Source organism: Fulmarus glacialis, unplaced genomic scaffold, assembly GCF_000690835.1.
Source record: "Fulmarus glacialis isolate BGI_N327 unplaced genomic scaffold, ASM69083v1 scaffold6345, whole genome shotgun sequence".
NCBI classification, from domain to species: domain Eukaryota; kingdom Metazoa; phylum Chordata; class Aves; order Procellariiformes; family Procellariidae; genus Fulmarus; species Fulmarus glacialis.
Window position 1 is genome coordinate 1 of NW_009212344.1, and position 16,355 is coordinate 16,355.

Here is a 16,355-nt window from a genome sequence, read left to right on the forward strand (position 1 = left end):
AATGATTCTATGATTCTATGATTAAAAGACTCTTTCCATTAGAAAGAGACATCATTCAGTCAGAAATGTGATCAAAGGGCTCAATCAAATAGGAGCAAGGCTCGAGAAGATTTCAGAAGATACAGGGCTAAGGCTCGGAGGCCCTGCAAAGCTTGACTTCTTTCATTGTACCTCTGCATCCTCTGACATAATCTGCCAGCCAAAAAAACCTAATCTCTACATCAATCTGACAGACTGGCACAGCAGAATTGGCAGTGAAATCTGCTTGGCAGCAAGACTTCTCGTGGAGAACGGCAGGGCCTGTGTTTGTTACTCAGTTGGGTCCTTCATGGTTTATTTCTTTATTTACATTGATGGGAAATATATGAACATGGCATTTTGAATTAACACATAGCCATTTTCTACAGATTAGAACTGAGGGACTGGTGGGTACTTTTCATGCTGTGTTAGTGAGAGGGATAAATAGGGCCATGCACAACTTACAGCAGTGCCCCAGCAGGATGGAACCTTAAACAAGATGAAGACAACACTTACAGGAGGAAAACGTCAAGAAAATAGCACCATGACCAGAGAAGTTGTTTTGTAACACAAATATCAAAATTTATCTGTATCCAATTACAGTTGAGACAGTTATATTAACTGGCTATTGTTGTTGTTGTTAGGATTTTAATTTGCCTTGTAATCTGCATCTACTATATTAGTTATTAGATGAATAGGCATTTATTGTATTATGCATTAGAGAACAATCTAGTTTTAACTAGCATGGGCGTGCTGTTGTTTTCTAGATGGTCTATTATTATGGTTTCGGCTGGTTGAAGATCTGTTGTTGGGCTTTTATTGGAAAATGCCATTCTCTAACAAAAAGGAAATGAAATATTGGCATGAGGATTAATTATGACTACTAAGTGCTAAATTGATAAAGGAAGACTTTCAGAAGCTATTTCAGCTGTAGAGATCAGGTGATGTCTCATCAAATACCACAGCCTTTAGAAGTGATATGGCATAACCACTTTTAAAATCCCATACTTATTAAAATTTGCTTTTTTGCACTGTATTGGGCTCATTTCAGAAGTACAGTAGCACACGCTACATTAGAACTATTGTCACTTTTAAAACAATCTGTCCTTTTCAATTGTTTACATCCTACACTGACACCCCCTTTTTTTTTTACATTCTATCGGTTTGCACAACTTCTTCAGAGCATATGTAAAGTAGTATACTGCTGTGTCTGGACCTCAAATTAGTACAATCAACTGCATCTCTGAAGAGATCTAATTCTGACAGAACCAATCAGAATTTTTCTCCATTCGAAAAAATCAATGATTATGAAAAATCATAGTTTTGCCAGGATTATGACTCTATTTTTGTGTGCCGTATAACTCTTTAGCTGAATTATACCACCAAACTCACTGAGAAAGCACCAGATCAGAAACTTAGGTATTCCCAAACAGTTCTAAATCAGTGCACAGATACTGTTTTGTAGTACCTTTTTTATGAAATGCAATATATTGATTTTTTATTTTTTTTTTTTTTAATTTCTAGATGGCTACCCTAAAGAGGAAATGATTTACAGATGGAGGAAAAACTCAGTGGAGGCTGCTGACCAGAAGTCTTGGAGACTCTATCAGTTTGACTTTATGGGTCTCAGAAATACTTCAGAAATTGTGAAAACCTCTGCAGGTAAAAATGATAAAAATGGTAGTGCTTGTTTTGGAAAAAAAATTATTTCAAAATATTTGTTCCAAGTTTGCTTTCATTTGAGTGCAATTTGATTTCAATATGTACCAATGTTCATATTAAAACCCCTAAAGTGCAGCCTTCAAAACTATTGACTTTGTCTAGATTTTTGATAATTTCTTCTCTACTTTTTTTGTAACTTCACAAATTGAGGAATATATGTTAACTTGACATGGCTGTTTGTTATATACTTGAAGTTACTATATGATTCTCATTTCTCAGCTCAGTTTATTAAGCCACTCCTGCATTGAGACATATGTTTTTACTATAAATTAAAGAGAAAGATTTTGAGCACAATGGTAGAATTAGTGAAATTAGACACTTTCAATAGTAGTTAATCATTCAGTCACATATTTAGTATTTTTCTTAATATTTCAAAGGCACTCTTTATTTCTCAGCTGATAAATGACTTTGCTAGTGACCTTACCAATTGATTGTAATTAAAATCTAATTATGTCTATTTTATTTCTTCAGAAATCTTGCTGTTTATTATAATAACAGCAACATAGGGAAAAAAGATGTGTAAATAGAATACATTCTTTGAACTGGATAAATTCTCATAAATTTCAAACAATGTCTAAACTTTATACATGACTCTGCAGTAAGCTCTGTGATTACCATTTGGTAAGTCTTCTCCCAGATGCAGAAGGAATCTGCTAGAAGCCACCTTCTGCTTAACTGGTGATGGATTTTTGAAAAATCCGATTTTTTTTTTTCAAAGTGTAAACAGAACTATGTTACTCTTTTGGAAACACTGTGAATAATAGTAATAATAAAAAATTATTAATCTGTGAAACTACTGCTGCTGGTTCATGACCACTAACATCATTAATGTTTTCTCAGGACTGGATAGCAATTTTTGTAATGAAGAATCACTAAAGCTTTAGTGAATATTTTGGGCTGGTAGTTTAGCAGAGCAAAACGTTGCAAACAGCGCACATGTAAAAGTTCTCTTCTGGTATATCTGTGAAGCTACTGCTGCTGGTTCATGACCCACCCACTAACATCATTAATGTTTTCTCAGGACTGGATAGCAATTTTTGTAATGAAGAATCACTAAAGCTTTAGTGAATATTTTGGGCTGGTAGTTTAGCAGAGCAAAACGTTGCAAACAGCGCACATGTAAAAGTTCTCTTCTGGTATGGATACAAATCCTTGTAGTATGTAAGTTTCTCAGGAATGCAAATTACTCAGGTGAGTCAGCCATAAGTTGAACCAGAGTTGGTGGATAACTGTCAAGTACCAAACACCAAATCTTTAAAGTATCTGTGTATGCAGGCATAGAGCTCATTGGAAGGGATGGTATGAATAGGAGAGAAAGCCCTAGAGTGATGGCATCCTGAGTTTGCATCAAGAACTGCTAAATACGCATGCAAGAACAATTACCGAGTCAGCCATATTAAGATGTTGACAGTGTCTTGACAAACAGATCTATTAAACTCTTCCTTTACACAGGAAAAAGCCATTTTTATAGAGGTCTCATTCAAGTGAGTAAATGGTTAATGTGGAGCAACGAAAAATATATTTCCTATGCTCTTTTTAGTATGTGCCCAGTTCTTACTAAGATGAGTGAGCTGACGGTATGTTTTTCCTATTATTGCTATTACTGCTTCTGCCCACCCAGGTTTATGAGTGCAAAACCCAATAGCAGTGTTGAACTGAACCTACTGGAGCCACCATGACATTCTTATTCTCCCAAAGGCATCGCAGTAGCAGAAAGTTGTTGGCAAACTGGAGTTTATTCAAACACTAAAAAAACCCCAAACCCCAAAACAACCCTATCAGGAGGTTGTGGAAACTAACTTGGAAGAAACAATGTAAAATGTATGGGTCAGATGGTCAGCTGTGTTTTTAGGTAGAAAAACAAGTTGTGGATATGGCCCATATATTCTGGCCAGCAGATGGCTGAGAAGGGGTTCTCATTCAACAAATACATGAAAGATGTGAAAAATAAAACCCTGAGTTTGCACGTGGACCTGAATTTGTATAGAATAAACTCTCTGGCTGTATTTACACTATAGTTTAAGGTATTTTCAAGGCCAGATCTACTGAACATCAACAGTATTTACTGTCAGAAGCAAATCCAGGGCCAGGACTTGGGAAAACTAACTGGTACATTGGAAAAACTTGAGTATGCCCTATGCTATAGAGCAAGGATTCCCAAAAGGGAGGGAGGGAGGCAGGACACAACCGACTGTGCAGTATGTCTCAGAGACAAAATTTGAGATAATTTTGAAACTACCTGCTGTGAGTATGTAAGTATATGTGAACAAGTAGGATAAAGAGACAGCTGTGCTGTGGTACATGCCTATTTATTGAAGAAAAGTAACCCTATCCAAAAAGTTTGAGAATTAGGGAACCCCCAAAGCTGCTGTTTCCTACTGCGTGGACAACATCTGGTGAAGGGAGATGGCAGCTGCTGCCTACAGGTATCCCATCTCCTTTACAGCCATGCCAGGTGGTCAAAAAAGAGGTGCTGGGTTCTGTCATGGAAGGTCTGTGGCATATTTACACTAAAGCTGCCCGAAGAGGGAGACTGTGCTGGGGCTGTCCCCAGTACGCTATGGGTATAGGACCCCCCTCGACTTCGGGCTGCTCCCCAGAGAGACTAGTTCCCACCGACTAGCCGCTGGGACCGTGTATGGCCCCTCTGAGCCATGCAGGAGCCCATAAAGGCCCCACCAGCCGCCATCCCTTTGCAGGCTCAGGGCAGAAAGGAAGAGCAGCGTTGTTCAGAGTGCTGCGCAGGGAATCATTCAGAGTAATGAGATGGAGTTAAGAAAAGGGAAGCTGGCAGGATACCAGCGGCAGCTTCCTGACAAAGAGAGGTACTAAACATCACCTCTTCCTCCCAAGGGAAATTGTGGAAACTACTATTACACAGGGCATTTAAAAGCAGACTAGGCAAAGCATGAGAAAATGTACTGCAGGGAGCAGTCCTCCACTAGCAGGAGATGGATTCAAAACCCTAACATCTTTTTTTGCTTCTGACTTACACCTTTCCACTGGTTTATGACACTATTACTTCCCACTAATTTGTGTGTTCATCATATATATTATGAAAGCTGCTGCAGCGTTACCTACCTGTGTCCAGTTCAGGGATGCCTTTTTTAGCTCCTTTTCAGCAGTGTTCTAGCTATAACGAAGAGAGGTCACATGGACCACACGGCAACACGCTGCTGTTCTTCCAGCATTTGATTAAGCTCTTTCTTGGTAGTCATTTTCACCACGAAATGACTAGATTTAGTACTCAGCAGAGGTCTGCTATTTGATATTCTTTCAGTCTTTCCAAACCTTTTTCAGACATCTAAATAACCTTTATGTTAATCTAGGGCAGTTTCAGAGGTACACAAGTAGGAAGCCAGCTGTCACAAAGACTCCATTTCTGAAATCTAAGCAAGATGAGAAACGTTGTCATCTCTTACCTTGAACCAGCAATGGCTTAAAGCATTGCCACAGTGGTGTGCTTTACTCTTGGACGAAGATTATCCTCTTTTACAATAATTTGGCAGCCAGAGAAAGTTTTAATTGCCATCTGGAAGAGGTGTTCAGCTTTTTCTTCAGGGTTTCTTTGAATTTCATGCTAAGATACAAACACAGCCAGATAAATATCTACTGCATATGGTGATTACATGGAATACACAGCAGAAATCACTGTGCTGGTGCTGTGGTCATGAACCTTTATTTTACACCCTAAGTAAGCTCTCACTGTCAGGTGATATCAAACTAATTCACAAGTACTGAAGAATTCCCTTGTTGGCCTCTGGCAAGATACTCAGATACTATAGAAAGAGCACTTCTCTTGCTACAATGTCAAATAAGGCTGACAAAGATAATTAAAGCAGAGGGAATACTAAGCCACCTGGCAGTGAGCTGTGAAAAAAGGAGGAACTGCACGTAAGGAGAAAATTCTCAGATTTTAAAACTGCAAATCAGCCAACGGAAGAGTGGTCAGGAAAACAGGAGAGAGAAAGAGGGACAACGTCATCCCTAAAAGCACTCAGTGTGTGTTTGCAGTAATCTTCAGGTTTCTGAGTCCCAGCCTTTCCAAGCACACTTGGGGAAAAAAAAAAAGAAAAAAAAAAAAAAGAAAGACGCAAAAGAAAATCATGAAGGAATCCACGAGTAAAGCTCATGGAGTGAGCTGTAGTGTTGCTTGCACTTTTCTGATGACATCTACCCCAGGGAAATTCTATTCATTCTTTTTAAACCACTCATTTTTTTTACACTGCTAGATAAACACAAAGACCTTGTAGCTACTGAATTTAATTTTCATTTACTTGAAAACTTCTTTGCATCATACAAGTCCTATTTGTGTTCTTCCTCAGGCCTTTAGCCTGAGAGATTTTTGCAGTCCAAAGGAGCCTTTGCGTAAATAAGTTCAGGATAATTCATCAGAAATAGAAAACACCATAAAAGTGCCCTATTTAAAAACTTTGATAGCTGATCATTACAAATGAAATATACAAAACCAGACAGAAAGTACCATTTCATACATTCTGAATAATCCCCAAGCATCAATACCCAAACCCAATAAACAGCCATAGCTACCACCATGAAAAGGTACACCTTTGCATACATACAACAGATGGATGACGGTTAGTCGTGTCTGCCTGTCATATAACTTCTAAATTGTGATTCATATTTTGAAATTTGTATCATCAAGTACCTCAGCTTACCTGATGCTCTCAGCCCGATACCACAGGGCTGCAAAGCAAAGTTAATATCTGTTGTCACAGGTTCAGATAAAGCTCTTTGGGACAATGCTGATAACAACACAATTTAAAGTACATACTCTGTGCAGGGGACTCAGTAAATGGCAAGTGAAAAACTAGCCTAGAACAAAAATAAGAAAGCTTGTCTTTTAAGAAGATGCAAAGACCTACATAAATAGCTATTGGCAGAAGAAGGGAGGAATAAACATGTTTTTATAGGGAGGCCAAATTTCACTGGGGGACCCCTCATCAGGTCAAGGGATGGACCAGGCAGAGACAGGCATTACCTGATGCTCCTTGACTTTGTCAGAAGACCAACACACTCCCAGAGATTTATCCAGAGGAGAAGACGCCCATGTTCTGCTTCTGCTACTAGGTGAACAAAGAACAGCTGGCTTTAGAAACCATTTCAAAATTGGCACGTCTCTTACTTTTCGCTGTTAAATGCTCCCAGATGGCTTAGCTGTAGGCACAGAAGGCCCACGACGAGTACCCACACAAGATGAGCGACCAGGCCAGTGGCAGTACAGGGTTCAGCCAGCAGTCCAGCCATCACCCCATAGGTCCGTGTCGACGGGGCAGGACCACCACCCAGCCCAGACATCAGGTTGGCAAGGCAAGGCCAGGGTCGGCAGCAGGCAGCTAAGCCCCTCAGGCTGAGGAAGGGGCTGCAAAGGGGGTGGTAGAGAAGGATGGTCACAGGCTGATCAGGGCAAACAGGAGCCTGTTGGTGCACTCATGGCCCTGACAATGAATGGAAAAAAATGCCATGGTTGCTGAATGTGGTTGTGTCTGTGCATGTTTGTTTTTAATGATCTGATTCAGTCACACCCTCTCCTGTACCAGCTAACTGATCTGAACACATTTATTTAATGAATATTCATGAAGCTCTTTTCATTTTTAAAGTCACTGACATTTTTTAATGTCCCACTGAGTCCTGATGGCACATCAGAGAGTGCTTGTCATCTGTGTGTTCTTCCCAGGACAAATGCAAATTTTGGGGTTATTTTTCCTCAAATACCAAATTCAGTGGGATCCAGCACACACTACCTCAGCTGGCTATGCTGCACAGACTGTCTTTAATCAGATGGCATCCTGAAGCAGATAAGTGGAGACTCAGATAAATGCACCGCATCGTTTGAAAACAGTGCCTATTTTTACCTACCTGGCGTTGCAGGAGCTTTGCCTCTTTCAGCCAGGGTATCACATAATCTCAATTGCTTTAATTGTTAGGCTTTGGTTTACAGCCCTCAGCAGACATCTACTCTGGGTTCCCATGATTCCAGACAGTGTCCACTTCCCTTCAAATACTGTCCCCTCCTCCCCTTACCCTGTCTTGCCTAACTCCTAATGTGAATGCAGACGTGGAGAAAGAGAATTTGCCTTTTTTTTTTTTTTTTTTTTAACCTAGCACAAGTGGAGTCACATCTGGATTCCAGCATCTCAGGAGCTGCTTTCCCCTGATGCCAGCCAATATCTTCTGTGTGTCTGGCATTTGTGTGTGGAAAAAGCCTAACACTCCTTAAAGAGGTAGAACAGAAAATGGTTTTAGTGGGAGAAATCTCCATTGCTCTGTTCTCTGGCTCTTCAGTTCCCACACAGCTCCCCTGGCCTTTAGACACTTCCAGATACAACCCATTCTCACAGTTGCTGGGTCTTCCTTTTTATCAGGTAGATGTAATTATCCTCGTAGCTGTCCTTGTGCTCTTGAAATTTGTAGTCTGAATTTTAGACCTTACAAACCTACGAACTGTGCTTGCATTTGTTCCCAAGATTCATTAAATCAGGTTTGGGTTTTCAAAAATCTGTTTCTGTCATTTAGAAGGAAATCCTAAAAAGTTAGGAATCAAGCTAAAATCCTCGGTTGCTAAAATCCTGTGTTGAGTCTTGAAGCTGAATATAAGTTTATTTTTGTAGGTGGTAGACAGAACCATACAGGGACAGTTGCTGCCAGAGGTGCCACCCTTTACCAGAATCTGCTGCCCCCATCACACTCCTTTCTGCTTTCTCACCTTACCTACACAAACACACACATCCAACTTCTCAGAGTCCTTGCGCATCTTCTGCCCCCGTGGGCCCTCATCCCCAGCAGCTCCAGCACTGCCAAACTAGCAGGTACCAGGAATGCATCCTTCGAAGCCCTTCTTGCCCAACTCTCCCGCTCCAGTGCTGAAGATACTTCTGCTTGCTGCCTTCACACAGGCAGATATGCACACCATACTAGCACTTGCAACCTACTTTTCACTCATCTTTTCTTTTTTATCTGCAGCTTTCTCCACAACTTTGCCCTTAATGAAATCCATCAGACCCAGTGCAAGAACATAAAATCCCGTTTAGGACTTCAAATAGGTTGAAAACACTACTTAGTACTTTGAAAATAATGCCTAATACTGATCCACAGAACTGACCTATGGCACATATAACGAATTCATGCTCTTACTTTTTCATTGTGAAATATGACTCCAATAACACCTTTAAATCCAGAATGTTTATACAGCTTAAAATTACTTTGTGTGCTGCACCAAATACACAGCCTGGATTGGAATTGGTTATCATTCTTTCACTCCTTTCAGAGGAACAGAATAATACTGAAAGTCCTTGCCACTGCAATCATCTCTGGAATGAGGGAATATTGTAGGACTTCTTTTCTGACAGTAAACACCAATTTATGTGAAAACAGAAAACTAGCCTGATTATAAGAAGATTTAGCAATAATCTTTTTGCTGACAGAGTTTTTATCTCTGATACACTATTTGCAATAAATCAAATCCCAGCTTAGAAGACATAATCTTTTAAGATATTCACATGTCAAATGATAATCAATCAGAATGAATATTTTGTATAAGCCGTAGTTTTTCTAAGAGAAATGTCAATTTTTATTTTTAGCAGCAATTCATCTGGCACTGATATTGTAAACTTCATATAACAGATTCTGATAATTTCATCATTAGCCACTCAGGTTAGAAATGGAATATTAAATAGGTGATTACTAATAATATTTCTATTCTATTAAAGTGTTTTCTTATGTTGATTACAAGTTTGACTGACACTTATGGAAATCAAAACTTTTATATTGCCCTGCAAATCCAGCATTTGTCCGTCTTGTTACAAAAATGTCTCACAAAGCTGATAGTGAGACAGCTTCTGAAGAGAATGATTTATAACTTGATCAATAGCCTATGCAGTTAATGGAGCTTTTCCTTGATGCTGGCCTGGGATCAGATCGTGAAATGCAGAAGCCTGAAAGTGGCTATTTAATGTGAGTAACTCTTCAGTCACTAGAAACTAGAGAAAGCTCAGCATATCGATATACCAGTGGGCTAAGTATAACATGCTCTAAAAACACCTTTCTTCTTCTGTTTACGGATAGTAAACAGAAAAAAAGATGATTAAAACAAGAAGAGTGGAGAGGATATTATTCCTCTCCGTATTTTGTAAGTAAGTTCTGCTGAATGCATATGTAACAGGTTTCATTCTTATGCTTTGCCTTGTGGAGGCAAATGCTGAGTGTCCTTAGTATAGCCCCTTACTGCTGAGAGAGAGATTAGAAATAAAGCAACTTTACTTTGTGGTAAGAGCAAAAATAAAAAAGAAAATAGGCAGTGGAAGACTTGGAGGCAGGTCTTCACCTGCATTTTTTTCTTAAGGGAAAACTTCAGTAGGCAGCCATTTTTCCCCCCCAAAAAATCCAGTTGTCCTCATTAAAAGGCCTCAGGTTGTCCTTTTTAAAGATTTTTGTATTGTATAGAAAAAAATACACAGTCTTTTTCCATTAGGTTTTTCTTCAACTGAGGTTTTTATCTGATAGTTCCATATTTTGGAAGTTTTGTATATGTCTAACTTTAAGAGGTTCTTGAATTAATGTCCTCATTCACTTATCCATTGGCAATGTTGTGTTTGTCGCTCCTCTTTGTACATCGAGACCTGATCTGCTGCTCCCTTCTGCTGGAGCTACATCACTTTACATTCCAGGATAATTCACTGGGACAGGAGGACGATAGGGTTGACTCTTTCTCCGGTAGACACAACCTGGAGCTTGGGGCTGTTGACCTAAGCTCTCCTCTGAGCTTGAAAGAGTGATTGAATATTTAATAGCAATACCAAGAACTAGGTGAACCCCCAGAATTTAGCATGAAGGCTAGCCAAATCACTCACTTGAGAGGTAGGGACTTCAGTCTCACATGTCCTGGTGCTTTAACCAGTGGGCCACAAGGTAAAAAGCAGAAGGCTGCTGTTGCTTCCATGTTTTGCTGGGAAAAAGATTTTGGTTCCTTACTTCAGAAGAACAGAGTTGTGAATTCTTCATAGCAACATAGGCTTTCCTAGCAGCCACTTCTCCTCACCTGCACTTTTTCCTGCCCAGCTTAGACGACACCATGGTAAGCTGCTGGCTTTCCTGGATTCATTCTGAAATGCCCAGCTCCCACACTTGCTGCAGAGAGCCATGGCAAAATTGGGTCTGTGGGGATGATTGTGTGGCCAGGGATTGCCAAGTGAGAAGTTGCACTGTTGTGTGCATGATACCCAGGCCCATAGAGGTACAACCCATGGTCTACTGGACTATGTTTATAAAGGCAATAAGTAGCATGCTGTCTGTGGTGGCAAAAGCAACAGGGAAAAAGGGAAGTATTTCCATAGAAGAGGCACCATGGCTGCAGTCAGAATGGGTTTACAATTGTCTTTAATACACAAGATACAAAGCAGAATTTGGCTGATAAATTGTATTTACTTCTAAAAAGGTACACCATGTAGACAGAGTATTTTGACTCAAATTGCAAAACATATCTTGAAATTTTCTGACCTACAATGCAGATCGATGATAAAATTTCTGGTATTAATATCATCATAATGGGGGTGGAAAGACATTATATAAGAACTGTGAGCCTCTCTGCATTTATACAGCTGAGAACAACTTTCAAGACTCTTGCTATTCCAGCACCTCTGGCTTTTGTTCCTACTTCTGTGTCATTACACCACTGTATTGGTAATTTATGGTTGGCTCAATCAAAAGTTTTATACTAACGTAAACTGTGAAGGTTTGGTCTTTGCCCAGGGTTGCTGCAATGTTATCTAAAAGTCTTTCACAAGCAGCAACTGTACTTAATTTAAAACTCACAGTATTGCATAGGTTATTTTATATTTTATTCGCTGCTGAATCTACAATCTTAATGAGAATTTTAAGATACAGAATGGGATGGCTATTCATATGTCGCAGAAAGGTGCGAAGTGTCTTTTTAGATTTTAATTTGCCATACCTTAGAAAAAAGTGCAGCACAGATTAGTTATGTGCTAGTAAGATCTCTCTGAATTTAGCCTTTACTCTTTCACATTGGGGTGATGTTTCGAGATTTCTTCCATGCGGTCATTGAGGCTCTTTGCCTCTAGGACCCTTTTCTGCAGTTAATATTCACAACATTCAGGTCTTATTCATAATAATAACAACAGCTCCATTTCAGTCAACACCTTCTGCTTCCTAGTTACACTGGCAAGAATCAAAATCTCTTCAATGATTAGTTGCCTGATGCTGGATTTATCCACCGCCTACTGAAGCCAACATGTGTCTTACCATTACCTGCCAGATAGTCTGGCAAGTATGAGCTATGCTGTCAGATAGCTAAGGAAACGGTACAGTACAAGAATAAGTGTTTAGCAAGTTTCCAAACCTTCCAGCAAATGCAACCAAAGTAATAATATAGGAAAACATGAGAGAGCATTCCGGAAATGTAAGGAAGCCTGCCATGACCAGGGCTACAACAGCATCACACAGAGAACCAGAAGTGAACCCTTGGCACTTTCGTGTGATGGTTTGGCAGTGACAGAAATCTGGGCTGGCATCAGTCATGTGTTTACAAAATAATTTTGGCAGAAGACACCAAATAGACTATCACTCATTATATTTGAGAAAGTTAGTCATATTCAACTTGAGACAAACTGAAGGTGTGGACCAGAGATTTATTGCTTCATAGAAGTAAAATATATAATCCCAAGAATCCAGGAAGGTGGTATTAGGACAAGGATCTCAAAACACTCAAGTGACTTTTACTAAGTTCTGCCAATGTTCTTGTGCTTCTGAACAGACGAATCCTCTTGAACATTGCCTTCTCGTATGAGCCTTGCAAGTGAGTCTGTCTAGTCTTTTATACCTTGTTATGTAAATCAGTGGTAGAACTATAATAGTAGACCATATCCTTATATAGGATAATTCTGCATGATAGTAGGGCGTTCTTGTCAGCCTCTCTTTCAAAACCTTTTGCTGTTTCTCAGAATTTACCATCTTGTATTTATCCTCAGTCAAGAGGAAAATTAAAATTGTCATTCTGACATGACCCCTAAAGACTGGCATTTGGAAGACTACATTTAGCCATGTTGAAGATCTAGGTTGCTCCCCAATGCAAGGGTTTCACAACACTATCTACATTATCTTTCTTTAATGGAAACAATCCACAGCTATTCCTGATATAGCTGCTTTAAGTGTCTGCAACTGCAGTAAGTTCCCTTTAGCTTGTACAAATATTTCAAGTCTGTCTTGGACCTGGGGACACCCCCTCTCCAGCACCCCTTCCCCCCCACCCGAACAAAACAAGGTACGGCGTTGTGCCAAAGGAGAACAGCTTATTTTTAGATAAGTACAAAATACAGATTTTCATCTGAGAAGTGCAGAACCACCACCCACATTCTAATTCAAGTTGGTGCCAAAGTTAATTGCAGACCTCCTACAAGTAGGAGCAGTTAGAGTGAAAAAAAATCTGAAGAGTTTTCTCTCCACAGCTTCTGGCATGTCTTTTGCATACTATGAACAGTGTGCCAAATTATTCCTTCAGTACTATTGGTTCAAAACAGAAATTTTCTTAGAATAATGGAGTAGGAAAATCACAGAAGAATTGTAAAGCAGCTTGAAGACAAAAGAATAAGCATCTTATACATTGTTCACTAGATGCAGGTTGCTATGAAGCACATAAAGATGTTAATAGTGTATTGAAATTCCCATACATCTTCCTGCTGTAGTTGGACACTTGTCAAAATAATACAAATCTTTAGGCAAAGCTGAAGCCAAACTTGCAGTTCATAGTTTTAATGTGTCTTGGTCCACTTTGGTTTGAATTTCTCTTCATCTAGTCAATTTTTTTATGAGGACACCCCCCAGAAAAAAAAATGCTTTTAAAGATATGTCTATTAATATAAAACATTGATTTAAATGTCTATTGTAGTAACTCCAATTTACACTCTCCCATTCCAAACTCTCTATTTTATCCTTATTTTTCTGTTCCTCCACTGAGACCATGTCTGTCTGTTTTTCTAAATGTTTCCTTTGAAAAGAGGAAAACTTAGTAAATGTTGCCAGTGTTAACATAATAGATAAAGAGCAAAGCACATTCAAATGTGAAGAAAACCTTGTTGGAGCTTATTCTTACATATATGAATAGAGAGATTAATTTCTAAGGACACATCCTGAAAAAACTGAGTCCTCGAACAGATTTCCACAGTGCCTGCAAGGATCCCCTCAGCAAACTCTGAACTTCAGGACACTTCTGGCTTACACACCTGGAATTATTATTTTTTTTTAACTGAAGCTGCCTCCAGGCTGTGTCTGCTCTTGGGACAGGCATCATCAGAAACCTTCAAGGAGCAATCCTGGGCTATCTTTTCCACCTGAAGTCAGCAGAAACATTGAAGCAGGAAAGCTGCATGGTGTGGTGGGACCATCCCCTCTGCAATGAAATGCATCCTTGAAGAGCACTCTCAATACTGGGCTGACAAAACCTCCCTCCATCACCCTCAGGGAACACTAGCAAGGGTGCAGAGCTGACCTTTAGCTTCCTCTAGCAGCAAATAAAGTAGCTGGAAGCTGTTTTGGTCTTGACATTCTACGCTGCAACTTACAGGTGTAGAAAGTTTGGTTTCAGCTGTGTCATGTGAGATAACAGAAGCCCCTTTAGCTCAGCAGTAGGCTCATTTCAGGCCAAGGCCCATTGTAAACGGTGCTTAATCCCATCCTCGAAAATCATGTGTTTAAAAATCAGTCATGGTGAGATGTGCAGAGAGCAGGATTACAGAATGCTAATAAATGCCCTATCATCTAGGAATGGAGGATTTCTTAAAACATAAACCAAAGTTTTCCCTTTATCACAACCTTAAAATAAAACTGTACCTTAAACGGATTTAATTTCTTTTTGCAAAACCTGACAATTTTATGGCAAAAAAACTTCTTAGGACAGGGGAACTCCAGAGAAGTTCAGACACTACAGCAAACAATACATTTTTCATTGCTCCTGTTTTTGGTAACTTCTGATTTTCTTCGATATTGAACTGCCAATATACCCCTTTCTTGCCCTATACTCAAAACCATTTCAAAAATATGAGCAGGGCTAGCAGTTATTCTCAGTTGTCCTGAGGAAAGAAGAATTTACTCTTGTAGTTTTATCTGAGATTGAACCAACAATAACGTCCTGAAACAGTTTCAATCATACTAATACCATATTAATCATTTCATTATAAGGTAATTTGTGAACGTTTTTTTGTAGTTCCCAAATTCATACATAAATGCCCATTTTCCTCCACTGCTTCCCCATATGTTTAACAAATTGACAAGACAAAAATCAGAACTCAAGCGTTGCAACTTCTGGAAGTAATAATTTCTTGAACAACTTTGTAAACATAACTTTGCATACTTAAGGAAAATCAGTGTTTCTACTGCTGAAAAAAAAAAAAAGAATTTTGAAGACTGCAGTCCACCGTTTTCCTGAAGTAACATCTCTTTGATTGTAAGATTTTTGTACAACCCTATAGTTAGTATTTGGAAGTGTTTTTTTAGTACTGATTCTGGCTCAGAAAAAAGGACAGAAAATAAATTTATTGTTTGCTTATTGTAAGCTTCAAGCTAATACCATAAAGTAGATGTAAGACACTGTTATAATTTTCAGCTTTTCTTCAGAAAGCTATTCTGAAAGACAGTGACAATGAAATAACTTTAGCATTATGTATTTCAGAAATGCCTTCATCTCATATTATCCCATCTGAATTTCTGTAAGTAAAGAAGGCCATAAGTCATTCCAGAGTAGAATTGAGTATGAAAATGAAAAGAATAATGTTGAAGATTTTTTCATTGCATTCGTGTTTTTGATTCATGTAGTTCATAAATCTTTGAGTACATTAACACTTGGGTTTGTCATTTTTGTTACTTTGGTTTTGCTTTGTTCTTAAAGCCATTTGTTATTCTCCCATTTAGGAAAGCTCTCATCCAGTTAAAGCACAGAGAATGAAGTTTTGGTCGATAGATCATAAAGGGCTTTTTAATAATTGTATTGTTGAATTATTTATTGAAGCTATTCAACAAATACTAAACAAATAACCACAAATCCATTTGTCAACACTCAAGGTCAGTTTGAGAATGATATGTTAATCAAAAAGGGGATGAAGTCTTCTTTAGGCCATTATGTTTCTTAATTACAATCTTAAAATTTTAATCATGGGATGGGGTTCAACAAAAATACAGTTTATGGCTCCTGGTATTGGATCAAAACCACCACAAACACACTGTAAATAGTAGCAATCACTTATAATCTCACTATACTGGTTTAGATGCGGTCAAAAATGGGTTATCTCTGCTTTGACCAGTTTTATGCCATTTCCACTCCAAAATGTCAAAGCCAGCTTGCCTTTCTACACCTAGCCTTCAGTCCTCTTTGCTTCTTTCTTTTTTTCCTTCTCACTTCTTTGTCCCAAAGACCATTTTCTCTCAGTACTACTGTCCTTCCATTAATGCAGGTTTGGGGCTTTGCTTTTACTTTCACTTGAACACATGCTGGAATAAGACCTTTATTCTTCTTTGACCATTTGCCACAGACCTCTTGCCTTGTTCTTGGCTATTGTTTTTTTTTTTAGCTCAGACCTTGCCATTCTTTC

General features: G+C 39.0%; 1 protein-coding gene across 1 annotated transcript in view; it reads left to right on the plus strand.

Moving 5' to 3' along the window:
* Window positions 1-1,542: 1,542 nt before the first annotated feature.
* The window catches only part of LOC104076843 (gamma-aminobutyric acid receptor subunit gamma-3), a gene marked incomplete at its 5' end in the record, with an annotated part of 48,737 nt that continues 33,924 nt past the window's right edge, over window positions 1,543-16,355 (plus strand). Inside the window, one exon of the mRNA XM_009577854.1 lies at window positions 1,543-1,680. Within this exon, the coding sequence (XP_009576149.1) occupies window positions 1,543-1,680 (138 nt within the window). The remainder of the gene's footprint in view (window positions 1,681-16,355) is intronic.